Below are 15,825 nucleotides of genomic sequence, written 5' to 3' on the forward strand. Positions count from 1 at the left end.
TTTTCCCCATAAAAATGAAAAGCAGAGCTTTTAAGAAGTGAATCCAGGTATGATATATATATTTAAATAAATGTAAACAAGAGATCATTCACAGCAATGGATCATGTATTAAGAAAAAAAATATGTATTACTGTATCCTGAGAGATAGTAGCCTAGTTCATTTTCCTGCCTTCTTACATCTCGTATAGAAACTAGTGGCAACTGAATCATTTCTCAATATTGGATGACCAAATAGTATTTTCCACTATGCTTAAATGCTTAACTAGCTTATAGCTCAAGACAAGCTGCATGATATATAATGATATATAAACAGTGTCTTCCCAGAGAGAGGAAGAGCCAGGATATTCAGCCTGAAGCAATTCATTATTCTGCCCCAAAATTCAAAAGTATTGAACTAGAGTCAGAAACAGGCTTTATAAAAGAATCATCAGTAGTCTAGAAAAATAGTTTAAATGTTTTAAAAGAGCAAATTGGTTTTTACAATTAGAAGAATATAAATATTTCTGAATGTGGAGTTTAGTTGTTGGCTTATATATAAATAATGAGGGAGAAAAGGAGGGGAGGGAGGGAGAGGGAGGGGGGAGACAGGAGCAGAGGAATTTAGAAATAACTTCATTAATATGAGCTGAAAAAAATAAAGCCAGCCCTCAACTTTGGTATAGAGTTAGAGTAGATGATCTCGAAGGCCCATCCAAACCAATATTCTATGATTTTCACAAAATTATAGAATAAACTATAGAATCGCACATGATATTTCAATTACTAAATGATTAAAATTTGTTCAAACATAAATTTTAATAGGAACTATATGCTCCTAATATACAGTATGAAGGAAATAATCAAATGTGATAAAAATTAAGAACTAGATTAATTTCTTTTTGAATTTTACTTATCTGAGACATGGAAAAATAGGATATGGACTTACAGTAAAAATGCTTTATTTCCCCCCTTTTAAGGTAATCTGAATTCTTTAATTTTCTATGCAAAGCATTCATCTAGTGAGATTCACTGGAGGGAAAAAGTATTATATTAAGAACAGATTGTAAGGTATGATATTTATGTCAATTATGGTGAGGTTGATCAGAATTTCATAGGACTAATTAGTTAAATGTAGATAGCTTTAAAACAATGCCACTTGTATTTACCAGATTACTAGTAATTGTTTACAGGATTTAATATGATCAACTTAACATTGGCACTGCTTGATACAACGAAGGGCTCTAATTTTTACTGTTAAGTTCAGTTCTACTTTAAAAAATAAAATTGCACATATTAATTATAAACCATTTTTAGTGCAAGCATTATCACTATTTACATATTGTACAATACCACTGCACATACTTAAAACATGATATGGAGAGATTGTTTCATTCTGCATGGAAATACTTTGCAGCATTTCTTTAAAGCAGTCGTGTTTTCGACTTGTTAAAACAGCTTTGCCTTTTTTTTCAAGTTTATGTGAAGCCTAAAAAAAAGATGTAGATGCTTTAAAGAGAGCTGTACTTATGCTCATGTGCATTTTGAAACAACGCATCCAAATTTTCCAAAGATGAAAAACCATATTGGGTGATGCTGTTATCATTACAGCATCCATACCATTATATTCATGAAACACAGTAAAAACACAACCCAACAGAAAATGTGCAAAAGGATTACAGTGCATGTCTTAAGGTCTCAACCAAGTCAATTTACAAGAAAGTGCTAAAAATAAAATAGATGCCTTAAAACAAGGAACATAATCACACTATTCCATCTCCCATCTTTTCACTTCCTAGCCAATTCTATTCAAGGAGGATATACAAGAGAATTCTTAGATGAAGTCTTGATTCAATACAAACTTCACAGTGATTACGGTGTTACTGTAGGCTGAAACACAGTAACTTGAGAATACTGCACCAATCTTATGCAGGTTGGTGCGAAAGCAGGACTGCTGAGTATCATAATGACAGTTGAATAAGGAAGCTAAAGGGAGGGTGGAAAAGAGAAGGGAGTAACTACACATGTGCATGAGACCTAAGAGGTCCCACAGTTTGAGGTAGAAGGGGGACTCACTGCTTCAGTCATTGATTCTTTCTTTTCCTGGAGGCAGCACCATCACAACCATTTCTAGAAGGTCAGCTGCTCACCTTATAAGCAGCTTGCTGATTCTAACAGTAGTGGATGAAGTGGCATTTACCAACCGTATAGGTAGATGCCATTGCCATTTCAGAATCAGGGAGGGTATCCAAGGCATCCAACTAGCTTAGAGAGGTGTGTTCTTTATTTGTGATGAAATAGCTACTCCAGATTATTGAGATTAGGGAGGAGAGAAACAAAGTAATGGTATGTGGGAAAGACCTTGGGCAGGGGTAGGTAACCTCGGCTCTTTTATGACTCATGAACTTCAACTCCCAGAATTCCTGAGTCAGCTATGCTGACTCAGGAATTCTGGGAGTTGAAGTCCATGAGTCATAAAAGAGCCGAGGTTGCCTACCCCTGACCTTGGGAGACCAGGTGAAGAGATGCTGCCTAGGAAATGGTCAGATAAGAGAGTACATACAGCCCACAGTAGTATAGTGGGAAATGCAAAGGGACTCTGTTTAAATTCTCTGACTTTATCCACTGAATTATCCAGTGACAGCTGGATAATTCTATTTTCAGACTTGCCAGATTCTGTTAATGTGGCTTTACAATAAAATAGAATTAGTGTATCTGATTATGTTTCTTGTCTAATCAACCTGGTAAGGCGGACAGACAGTGGTTGGATGGTTTGGTGTCAATTTACTCTTCCTGGTCCTATGTTTTGAAACTACCAAAAAACATGTTCTGTTGTGCTAGCGTTGTTTCTTCTTTCATACTACTGTGTATATTTGTGCTCCATTGAGAATGATCGTATCTGCTCCAGTGTCTGTAAGAAGATGAACTGTTTTTCTTATCTTTTTGCATTTATGATAAATGAGGTTTCTCATAGGCTACAAACATTTTCCTGTAAGATAGAGACCCCCATTTTTGGATTAACAGAAGAACCAAGTGCTTGATCTCATTCATAGTGGAGACATCATCTTTAAGATCATGAAGCAAAATCATAGTGGATTAATTAATTTGAAAGGCAAAATAAGTTATAAATTATATAGTTAAATATACTGTATGTCTATTGGATAAAAGGGGATACAAATAACAGAAGCTAATTCACATCAGCACAATTCCCACCACAGGAATGTTGATCATCTGGGAACTTTGTCAAGCACTTCCTAAAACACAGATATCCTAATTTACTACTTAGAAATATACCATAAGAAAAGTGCTTTAGATAAGGATAGGACATTGTAGATTTCCATTTAATAAAATGTAATTAATTATTATTTCTTCTATTCTTTCCACTTGAAACTTATCAAGTTAATACCTTTAATTCAAATTTGACTGAAATCTAGGATGTAGAAAAGTTGGTTGGATTAAGGCAAAAAGTTGCATACACATCTTCCACTTCATATCAGATTCACTTCATTCCTTATGCGGTGATTGCTAAGATAAAAAGCATTGTCAGGAGTTTGCAGTCCTTATGCCCAGGTGGGGGGAAAAAGTCTTCACCTAATCCGTCTACTTAAATTACAAGATTTGGTAGCTTGTTTAGAAGTCCAAAATAATTTTTTAAAAAGGAAAGTCTCCATGCTTGTGTTTTCATCTTGGTATGATTATCTTTTCTATGGCACAGATAATGTGATCCCAATTTTTGCATAAAATTGCAAGAAAAGTTACTGCAAAAAATGTGCAAATAATATGGAAACGGCTTTTCATCATAGGAGCTATAAACTTTGCTATGGTGGAGACACATACAAGGATAACAGTCATGAAGGCCAAGACTACGTTTATGCATTTTCCTAGTAGGACTTTGGCATTAACCGTTTCTGATTGTAATGCTTGCTGTTCTTGCTGGTGCAGCTCCAATTTAGCAACCCGTGTCTGGCAAGATTCCAAAGCTTCCTATTGGCAGAAAACAGGAAGGGAACACAGTGGAACAAAATGTTAAGGAACTTATATACAAAATAGATTTCCATTTCTGTCTGATCAGTGAAAGAAGTAATTCAAGCCTACTGTATTCTACTGGAAAATGACTTAGAATTCCCAGCTCCATTATACCATTAGAGATATAGATATAAATCTTAAAAATTGCCCCCATTATGTATAAATTGTTTAAAATTTTCATTGACAACAATACAGTTCAAACATTTCCATTGCTTATGAAGAAGATATAAAAAGGGGTGGCTCTTCCTTTTCATTTTCTCTGAATATGCTGATCATGAAAATTTGAGTCAATTTTTTAACTCTCACACTAAATTTCAAGGGAAATTATACTTAAGAGAAAAAAACGCCACTTTAATTGTAAGAACAAGGCATCTGACATTTTACATACTCTTTCCAGCTTAATTTGTGAAGAATTTGGGTTTACAAATATTTTTTCAGAGTAATTAATTTTTTAAAGTTTATTTATTTTTCCTTGCAACAAATTAGCCTTTTTTAACTTCCTGCAAATTAATTTTCTGGAGGGCAATGTATGGAAGGATTCTTTGTACTAATATTCTTTACAAATAGGAAACAATATTATTTAATTTTAAAACGTTGATACCTGAACATCACGTGACCGCTCATAAGCCTGATATGCTACTTTTTCTTCAATACTGGCCAGTTCTTGCTTCAAATTGGCTGTTTCATGTTGATGGAGGTCTGTTAGATCATTTAGCTGGTCTTCTAAGTGCTCATATCTTCATACGAATTTCAACAACAAAAAGATTTATTAAAGTTACTTTTGGTGTAGTTTATGCATAAGTTAAAATATCATTTATAGGTTGTTGGTTTTTTTTAAAAAAAACAGGATAACCAACCTTTTCATGAAGTGAGTTTAAATTGCCTTATAGAGAAGCTAGACATTTTAGACTTTTTAAAAATAAAATCGTTGAGTATTTCAATTTATGTAATTACTCAACTCAAATGCATGACTCTGGGTGACTTACAACAAATGAAAACACTACAAAAGAACAAAATACAATATTAAAAGAAAACCATGCAAAATCACATCACACCATCCACAGCCAAGATAGATAAAACAGTCAACACTCAAAACAACCACTATATAGGCTTTACGGCACATCTAGATTACCAGGCCTGGGGGCAAGGTCACATCAAAAGGCCAGTGGAGTCAGGGCAATTTGATCTCCCAGGGGTTGATATTCCACAGGGTGAGTGAGCTCCACAGCAGAAAAGGCTCTCTTCCTGGGCCCTGCCAGATAACATTCTCTAACAGATGGGACCTGAAGCATATCTCGCCTACCAGTTCTAATGGGATGGGTAGATGTAAGCAGGGAAGGCAGTCTTTCAAATAACCTGGTCCCATGACATGAAGGACTTCATAGGTCATCACCGATACCTTGAACTGAAACCAGAAGCATAATGGCAGCCAAACACTGATAGAGCAGCAGGGTATAATTGTAATATAATATATAATTGTATACCTGAATCTTTCCTCTTGTAAGGTCTGAGAAATAAAGCCATGATCTCTTTTGAACTGTACTTTTAAATTCTCAATATCTTCTGATAATTGGGATTGTGCTTCCTTTATTTCCCTCAGTTCTTCCAAGAATATGGTAAGTTTTCCATGGTTCTCCAACGCATTTGCCCCACCGTGACCAAAGGATTGGTTTCCATTACTGTCTATGGATCCAGATGTTCCACTTGAGCATTCATCATCACTGGTGTATTTTGGCTTGGCTACAATGGTAGCACTACCACCATATGCCCTAGAAGTAGTTTCTGGTCTGAAGTCATCTAAGCTACTCTTCAAGTGAGCAATGTTGTCAGCACTACCAAACTTATTCCGAATCAGATTTGCAAACTCCCTGGATTTGTTGAAAACAAACACTGGAGGCGTCAATGAGACTCCTGGAACAACCCCTGTTTTGCAGCTTTCATTGGCCTGGTTGGTAGCACGAACTTTGCCATGTACATCTTTTAAAGAGCGCTGGATTTCCTTTAGGCTGTCTTTGGAAGCATCTCTGGTGCTTTTGGAGGAAGTATTCTGTTCTATTTCTTTTAGCTTTCTGTGATATTGTTCCAGTTTTTTTTGCAGCTGGGCTATGGAATGGGCAGACTTCTGATTCTTCTTTTCAAAGACTTGTTTAATTCGTCCAGCTTGTTGTTTGTCTGCACTGCTCACCAGCTTCAAGTACTCAGCCACATTCCCATCCCGAGCTGTTTGTTCTATTTTTATTTGCTCAGTAACTTTCAGAATTTTTTGTTTCAGACTATCTGCGCTGAGTTTTACTTTGTGAAATTCAAATATACCATCAGCTACATCAAAATTCAGATTAGTGTCTGAACCTCCCCGGCGAATATTAAGAGGCAAACTGAGTGTATTCACATCATGTCTTTCCACCTAAGAAAAGATTAAAAACAAAAATCAGTAGAAGGTTTTTTTGTGTGAAATTTTATATATAGTTTTAAGTCATTGCTATCAGAAACTATTCAGAAAGTTATCAGAATTTATTATTGTAATTGTCATGGGAAATAAAGAATTGCTGCAAAAATAACCTGAGAAGACAGTTTTCTGTTCTTTCCATTAGGTTAAACACAATAAATAATAAAATACAAGTAAAAAATGATACAAAATTATATGATTTTACTTCAGAATTATAAATAATTTTAAACCTAAACTATGACACATTCCTAAATTTATTCACAATCATTCAGAAGTTAATATAACTGTTTTACAGATAAAAGTTTGCTGCACAATTTGTTTGCTACGCAAATTGTTTATTTTTATTTATGTATTCAATTTCTATAGCCACCCATCCCAAACAATGACTCTGGGCAATTTATAGGCAGTTTATAGTTTTTTAAAACTGTAAAACAGTTAAAAACAGTTATTTCCCCCCCCAAACTATATATAATTACTTCCCTGGTCAGTTTCTCAAGTCTCTAAACAAAATAAACATATTTCCCTTGACTCATCCAATCAGGAATCAATTGTTTTTTTTACTTAGTTCTAAATTAGTGGCTAAATCGTCAGTTCAGCCATTTGATCTATTACTTGCTTGGTATCCCCAGTATCTAGCAGCCCATTACAAATGATTATCATTTTCTACTTTCACAGAGAAAAAGTAGCTGAAATACATTCAGCAAAGCCAGAACAAGCTCTTCTATATATTAGCATATCAAATTGCAAATCCCTTGATACAATAAAAAAAGTGTTTAAGTGCAGTGATATTCATAAATCTACAATTTCTTTTTTGATTGTACTATCATTGTGCATATGCCTTAAACTATTGGAGTTAAAAGACATAAAATATTTTTGTAGATTTTGATTTAAAATTATCTGTGGTAAATTTTGAATGTACTGTATGTGATTACTGGTCAGCTGTTAAGTGCTAACAACTCTGTCAACTGTAGGTCTAATAATAAAATATCACATTATATAGAAACTGGTAGAGATCTATCTATCTATCTATCTATCTATCTATCTATCTATCTATCTATCTATCTATCTATCTATCTATCTTTTTGAAAACATTGCCCTATTGCCTCATCCAAGCAAAGTTTAGTTTAACATATTATAAAAAAAGAATAAAACCACAGAACAAGAAAGAAATGTCGGATGAACATACAGGCTCCTAAAAAGGTAGATGTCTACATGATCACATGGCCAATACAAGATAGATCAAGCAGAACAAGAGTATTTTGCCTCATGGGATACAGAAAGATCTTTTTGTATAGCACAGCAGACTGCAAACACATTAAGGCTAACATGCCAAAATACTGGATAATTTTTCAGTGGATCCTCAAATAATACTTTGAAGAACTCACTAAAACTGAAATTCAAGTTTATGTTAAATATTTGGAAGAAAAGAGTAGTGCCAGTCAATTGGAGTGAAGAGAGTATATAGTTTTATTTTCTCGGAGTGAACAGCTAAAAGTAGAAACTGCATTGGGGAAGTAAGAGAAATGCCTAGATCAGACATGTCAAACACAAGGCCCGGGGGCCGGATCCGGCCTGTGAAGTGGTTTCATGTGGCCTGCGAAGCCATCCTGGAAACAGTGAGGGAACGGCCCCCACTGCCTTGGCCTTGGCCCAGAGACCCTCCTTCTGCCAGAGACTCTCAGATCTGTCCCACTCCTGCCCAGGCCCCCATAGGCACCCTTGAAGCGAACGATGTAGAGCCACGCCTACCCAGGCCATACACACTCTGGCCACGCCCACCCAGTAGGCCACACCCACCCAGGCCATACCCACCCGGCCCCCTGAGGGCAACCGCAATGCTGATGCGGCCCTCAATGAAATTGAGTTTGACACCCCTGGCCTAGATAGTATTATGCAAGGCTTTTTTTGTCATAGAGTGCACCAGAACGGAGTTACGGCACCTTTTTTCGATGGATTTTCCAAAGTTGCATTCTTTTCCTATTGTTGTCCTTCCTATCCTTGTTTGCTTTTGAAAATGCCCTGCTGGCAGTACGGTGCAAGCGGGATCCCCTCCGACGCTGTCTGCCTCCTCTAGGAGGAGCCATGAGGTGCTGGAGCACCACAGCCAGAGCGTGGTATATAATGTATTAGTCAGATGTCAAGGAAGACCTACAGTATGAGGTTTAATCAGATCTATTTATTAAATTGGGTTTAACTTAAAGGTAATTTAAAAATAATCTGTTCACTGACAAAGTTTCAACTTTAATTTGTTTCAAGTTAATATCTATATTAAACTCCAAATGTAAATTTTTTCACCTTGTTTGACAACTTCTTAAAAATAATTCAATCTTCTACAAGCAACCAAATTTTGTTTTATTGGGCCAATTTCATTCCACATAGAAAGCTGACATTTCCACTCATTAACTAAATGGGTATGCCAGTGGTAAATGTCCCAAAAGATTAATAAAATGCCTTCTTGTAATTTAAAGCCACACAGTGCATGGTAACAATAGTATTAACTTACCTTGAACAAAATCCTAGTCTTTTAGATACACTAAAAATTGAAGGGTTGTTTTTTTCAACTACAAAGGTAATCCTTGTAGGGTAGGCAAGGCGGGTTGTATGACGTGTGTGAATTCCGGCACTTTTTTTTTTTTTTACAAAAAAAGCACTGGTATTATGAATGTTAAGGATATTTCAATGACCCAAAGGTGCTTTTTCAAGAGGCAACTGAATCAGAGCTGAAGAAGCTTCTGGGATGAGAAGCAAAACATCTTTAAAGAAAAACAAGAAAGTCTAGTTGCCTTTTGAAAAAGCACCTTTGGGACAACCATAACCTGGATGACTGAGAATCACCATAAATATTTCAATGACAACAAAGATCAGAATAGCAAAAATAAAGATCTTCCCAAAGGTAAAGGTAAAGGTTCCCCCGCACATGCGTGCTAGTCATTTCTAACTCTAGGGGCCAGTGCTCATCTCCGTTTCAAAGCCAAAGAGCCAGCGCTTGTCCGAGGACGTCTCCGTGGTCATGTGGCCGGCATGACTAGACACCAAAGGCGCATGGAACGCTGTTACCTTCCCACCGTAGTGGTCCCTATTTTTCTACTTGCGTTTTTACGTGCTTTCGAACTGCTAGGTTGGCAGAAGCTGGGACGAGTAACAGGCACTCACTCTGTTACGCGGCACTTGGGATTCGACCCGCCAAACTGCCATCTGATCAACAAGCTCAGCGTCCTAACCCATTGAGCTACCGCGTCCCAAAGGTAAGGTACCGGTAATATTAAAAAAATTAGACCTTGAAAAATGATGAGAAAGACAGAAATTGTTGAATTATAGTTTTGGAGATGGTTATTAATCAATCCATTCCAGAGGTTGACTGCTCTTTTAGGCAATGATCAGTAGTCGAAACTCATATAGTTTGGTGATGTGATGTGAACAAATGATGGACTAAAATAATAGCTGTACTTGGAAAGGTTGAAGGAAGTTGAAAAAGAGAAGACAATAGATAACAGTGGATGGATAGAGAAGAAAAAATATTGGAATGTCATTGGAAATTTTATGAATTATTGCTAAGGACAAGTTGAGCTTGTAATTAAGTTAGCAAAAGTAAAATCTGACTCAATGACATGTAAATTACTGGTCAGTGCTGAGTTGATTTTCTCTGCTAAAGATTAGGAATAGAAGGATTAACTATATATTGAACACCGGCACACATTATGCCTCCAGAAGTGGTGAATGCTCCAACACTGGAAGTTTTTAAGAAGAGACTGGCCAGCCATTTGTCTGAAATGGTATAGGGTTTCCTGCCTTAGCAGGGGGTTGGACTAGATGACCTCCAAGGTCCCTTCCAACAACTTCTTCTTCTTCTTCTTCTTCTTCTTCTTCTTCTTCTTCTTCTTCTTCTTCTTCTTCTTCTTCTTCTTCTTCTTCTTCTTCTTCTTCTTCTTCTTCTTCTTCTTCTTCTTCTTCTTCTTCTTCTTCTTCTTCTTCTTGCATTTAGAAAGAAGCAGCTTCAAACTACACCCAAGAGTTAAATGGTGGGCGCTTTGCTTTTTCTGTCCCAGCCATATTCCCCAAAGTATAAACATTTCTAAATGGCACAAGGTAACTATTTCATTTTCTGTTCTCAAGCAGCATTTTTTTAAAAAAAAATGGCATTAGAATTCTAATGCATACATTTTCCCACAACATGGACTTAAAGACTCATGATACATATGTACCAAATGAAATTACTACTTGGGCAGTATTCCATTCTTAATGGTCTAATCAGAGCTTAAGATTCAGGACTCTATGCAGCTGAGATAATTAAAACCACAAAAAACAATAAAATACAGATAATAAAATAACATTAAAACTGAATTAAAGCCATAAAACATAATCATTGGGAAAGTGTAAATCATGTGTCAATCAATACAACCATCTAGAGGCTCCATATTTGCTATAGTTTGGATTTTCTTGTTTATTTAAATACTTACATTCTACTGCTTACAAAAAGAATAAACAAATTGTTAAAGATTTCTTAATATGCAGTAAAATTAAAGCAATAGTTGGAAGTAGTCAGTCACCTAGGCTATTTTATGGCACAACTTATTTTTCCCAGGAGGCTATGAAATTGCAAGAATTAGATGTGCCAATCCAACTGGGTTATAGAATAGATTTAGCCAATCAATAAAATATTTTATTATTATTATTATTATTATTATTATTATTATTATTATTATTATTATTATTATTATTATTACCTAATTTTATGTAATAATGATAGAAGTATGTAGGTATCTATGAGCGTACATTTTTCCATATTTATTTTATGTATAGGTAAAGGTAAAGGTTCCCCCGCACATGCATGCTAGTCGTTTCCGACTCTAGGGGCCGGTGCTCATCTCCGTTTCAAAGCCAAATATTGTTTATGATTGTTTCTACTTTTATACCTTGTATTTAGCTCTGGGAAGTCAGGGACGGGGAGGGGGGGAGGGGAGGGGGGGAGGGTTGGGTAGGGCTGGGAAGGGGGTGGGTGGGGAGGGGTTGTTAAAGATAAAATGTATTGAAAAACTTTTCAATAAAAAAATAAAATAAAAATATTTATCCAGAGGCTGGATTCAACTTTATCAACTCCTGATTCCTACTGGAACACTGTGTTTAGAGCACACTGGAAAACCTGTTGTTTGTTAAATGTTTGGTTTGGACTCTCTTCAGGACATACAGCCATGTTGTACAGTCCAAGGTGAGCCTTGCAGAGTTCCATCCAGCATCATCAATAACCATGTACTGTATGTTGGGAATTCTGAACATCTGGAGGGCATCAGCTTGGGAAGGCTGAACTATTTTATGATTCAGATGTTGTGCCACTTCAGTCAGCTGTGAACTATTGCAAAACCCTTGGTTAACAAAACAATATGTTAACACAATATGTGAATTCATTATAAGTGTTATATTGCAATGATAAAACCAACAGTATTTTACTGTCATAAAATTCAGAGAAATGTGGACAATCTTGATACCTATGACAATAACAGATCAACTCAGTGCAAAAAAAGCCTTGATTTAAATTTGATCATACACATACTCTTCTAAAGCTTTCTATCATAAAACGTTCGATAGACGAAACTGAGAAACATCTTATGTATGACTCATTTCCTAAAGAAATGGAAACATCTTGAGTTAGTGTAAACTCAGAGTAATATTATGTGCTAAATGATTTTATGTTTATACAAAATATAATCAACAGAAGTACCAAGGGCAAATTGCGTAAGTTTCAGATCTGGTTACAATATTATTTTCATGGTGTAAGAATGTTTATAAATACCATGCATAATCATATGCAGAGTATATCCTGATTCTCTTTTGACTTGAGTAACATGAAATCTCTCTTTTCTACAAAGGTGAATGACTTCCAGGTTCCCCATGATATATGCTCATATCAATAGAAAAGCCACCTGGGGAAAAAAAGCAAAGTTCATTTTTGTTGGATGAAACAAATATGAAATCAAATTACTTATGTTTGGAGCACAACTTATAGCATGGGTCCCCAACCACTGGGCCATGGCCCACTACTGTGCTGTGGCATATTTGAAATTGGGCCATGTGAGTGGTGCACGTGCCAGCCTGCCATTTGTGCAAGTTGAACTGTGTGCTTGCACACCAGCCTGCTGCTCACACAAGGGCTGCATGTGCTCGCACGCATACGCTAGCTGACCACTCACATAGACCTATTCCCTTCTCCCCCCCCAAGCTGCCAAGGTTGGGGACCGCTAGCGGCCCAGCTGAGGGGAGAGAAGAACTAGGCCGCATGTGAATGGCTACCAGCTGCCGCTCAAGCAAATTGAGCCACACACCCGTGCTCCAGCCAGCCACTCGTATAGCCCAGTTCCAAATATGCCACCCCCTGGTAGTTGGCCACAGCCCAGGGTTGGGGATCCCTGACTTATATATAAAACCCATGAACTCATTATTTACCTAAGTTTTTAAAAGGTAAGTTTTTAAAAGTATTTAAATAAATTAAAAAGATAAAATACATACAGCAATTAAAAAGAAGCTGATAATAAGAGCAAAACCAAATTCAAGAGGAAAAATGTTAAAAAATATTGAAATCATTTTCTAAACATCTAGAAGAACGAAAGATTAAATTGACATCAAACACTGCAATATAGTTACTCATATCACAGGGTTCTGCTAATTTTAGGTAATAATGATAGAAGTATGTAGGTATCTATGAGCGTACATTTTTCGATATTTATTTTATGTATAGGTAAAGGTAAAGGTTCCCCCGCACATGCATGCTAGTTGTTTCCGACTCTAGGGGCCGGTGCTCATCTCCGTTTCAAAGCTGAAGAGCCAGCGCTTGTCCGAGGATGTCTCCGTGGTCATGTGGCCGGCATGACTAGACGCCAAAGGCGCACAGAATGCTGTTACCTTCCCACTGTAGTGGTCCCTATTTTTCTACTTGCATTTTTACGTGCTTTCGAACTGCTAGGTTGGCAGAAGCTGGGACGAATAACAGGAACTCACTGTGTTACGTGGCACTCGGGATTCGACCCGCCAAACCGCCGACCTTCTGATCGACAAGCTCAGCATCCTAACCCACTGTATACTTGGCCACTATTCTTTTACCTTCTCTCTGCTGTTATTGTTTAATACATTGATTATTGTAGTATGAATGCTCTGTTTAAAACCATGTTGCTTTAGAGATGTCCAATCAGAAATAACTAAAAGACTATGAAATAAACTGTTGAAACAAAATGAAGCTTATTTGCAAAAAAAAAAAAAGACATTGTATACCAGACATGTCAAACACAAGGCCCGGGGTCCGGATCCGGCCCGCAAAGTGGTTTCATGCGGCCCGCGAAGCCATCCTGGAAACAGTGAGGAAACGGCCCCCACTGCCTTGGCCCTGGCCCAGAGACCCTCCTTCTGCCAGAAACCGTCAGATTTGTCCCACTCCTGCCCAGGCACCCATAGGCACCCTTGATGCGAACGATGTAGAGCTGGCCATGCCCACCCAGTAGGCCATACGCACTCTAGCCACACCCACCCAGTAGGCCATACGCACTCTAGCCACACCCACCCAGTAGGCCACACCCACCCTGGCCATACCCACCCGGCCCCCTGAGGGCAACCGCAATGCTGATGTGACCCTCAATAAAATTGAGTTTGACACCCCTGTATACCATCTATTGAAAAGCATATTGTTGAAAAGAAATACCAAAGATACATTTACTCTTATGAATCATAAAATTACATTTATTCTAATTTGTTTGGCTATTTAGTGTAATATACTAAAACCAGTTGCAAACCAGAGTTTTTATTAGGGACATTATGCATCTGATTAATGCTGTTCTTTTAAATGTGGAATGAAGACAAGCTTTATTATCAGATAAAACATTATTTCATTGAGATTAAAGTCAATTCACTTAATCAAGATTCAACCATTTCCAATGTTTACCTACTAGCTACTTAGTGATATCATATGTCACAAAAATGGTCTTTCTTAGATAGTAACTTGCATCCTCTTAATTTCCTTTTCTTCTTAAAAAATGGAATCAGTTCAAACAAAATAGTTCAAACTTTCTCTTCATGAGGTACTCCCAATAACAACAATAATATGTGTGTTAGGTATGTGTACACTTTTGAGAGCAGGCAACAGAATTTCAATTTTAATGTGTGCCAGTATGCCCACAGTAAAAAATGACAATAAAGGTTAAGGGTAATTGCATGTGCAGCTGCATAGTGAAACAAAATACAAAACAAATGAAATGCTTCAAATGTCATTATTTGATCCTAAATTCCTTAATGCATAAAGCCATGCACGGGCAATATATAAACTAGTCACTTCTTTATTATTAGCAACCTCCCTAGCATTTCTTGTACTTAAATAAAAAGAATACTCCAAAAGTAAATTTTGAATATACAAGAGAATAAAGAGATATGTCACCAAATGGAAGTACAGTAATTAAGATATGTCCAATGTGTGCATTAATTACAGGGGCATCAAGCACAAAGACTACAATCCTCTACTATAAATCTTCAGTTTTATTCTGCATTCTGTGCCGTTAAAATCTAATATCCAAATAATGTTCACTAAATTTTAAAACAAATGCAATAGCCACAATGTATTATTTTATATTTACTGATTGTGGCAAAGCAATTTCCCTAAAGTAAACATTACAGTATGTGCACAGCAAACATGATGCTTATATTGAATATCCTGGGTTGCAGTGTCTCATTTTAATATGGTGGAACTCGACAAAAATAAGTACAATCTTTTTCAATGGTAATGCTTGCTGTGATGAGATGCATCTTTAGAGAACTGCAAAGGAAAGCAACACATACAATTTGTGTCCCAATTCAACTGTGAACTAATTAGACAGAATAAGAAACAGCTCCAGATGTGGCCTAATAGGTTCACACCAGCAGTTTGTGGCTAATAGTTTTGTTACTTACAAAATAAATAAGGCATTTGAGAAATATCTTTAAACATTATGTTGGCTATGGTCATGATGTTCTACTGCTTGACAATATACCATGGGTGCTATTATTGCTCTACCCATCTGACATTTCTCAGCTCATATATGCCTCTGAGATTCTTCCTATTGCAATATATTTGTGCTCTCATTGCTAGTGTGTTAGAGGAGCTGTTGCATGGCCGTTGCCATTAGGATAGTTACAGTCTTCTTAGTAATGTACTAGTAACAAGATGTTAGTTTTCAATCCAATTCGTTGTTTTTTATGAAAGAGAAACTTATATTCATGGCAGAAATAAATTAAGCATGGAAGCAACTCTCTTAGTATATACATGACATCAATATACATTCATGTCATTTAAAAAGTTGGAATGATAGACTTAAAATGTCAGGCTTAGCATTTCAGGAAGCAATATATTAAAATACACATTAAAT

General features: G+C 36.6%; 2 protein-coding genes across 2 annotated transcripts in view; both read right to left on the minus strand.

Annotated features, from left to right (window-relative positions):
• The window catches only part of FGD6 (FYVE, RhoGEF and PH domain containing 6), a 377,558-nt gene that overhangs the window by 90,275 nt on the left and 271,458 nt on the right, over nt 1–15,825 (minus strand). The gene's annotated exons all lie outside the window — the stretch shown is intronic.
• On the minus strand, nt 3,094–8,418 carry TMCC3 (transmembrane and coiled-coil domain family 3; the record flags this gene model as incomplete). The annotated part of the gene is made up of 4 exons (XM_081330628.1): nt 3,094–3,960; nt 4,604–4,739; nt 5,487–6,406; nt 8,389–8,418. 4 exons carry the CDS (start codon nt 8,416–8,418, stop codon nt 3,658–3,660), a joined length of 1,389 nt encoding a protein of 462 aa, XP_081186754.1. The 3' UTR covers nt 3,094–3,657.

This window comes from Vipera berus, assembly GCF_964194415.1.
Source record: "Vipera berus genome assembly, chromosome: 6".
Classification (NCBI taxonomy): domain Eukaryota; kingdom Metazoa; phylum Chordata; class Lepidosauria; order Squamata; family Viperidae; genus Vipera; species Vipera berus.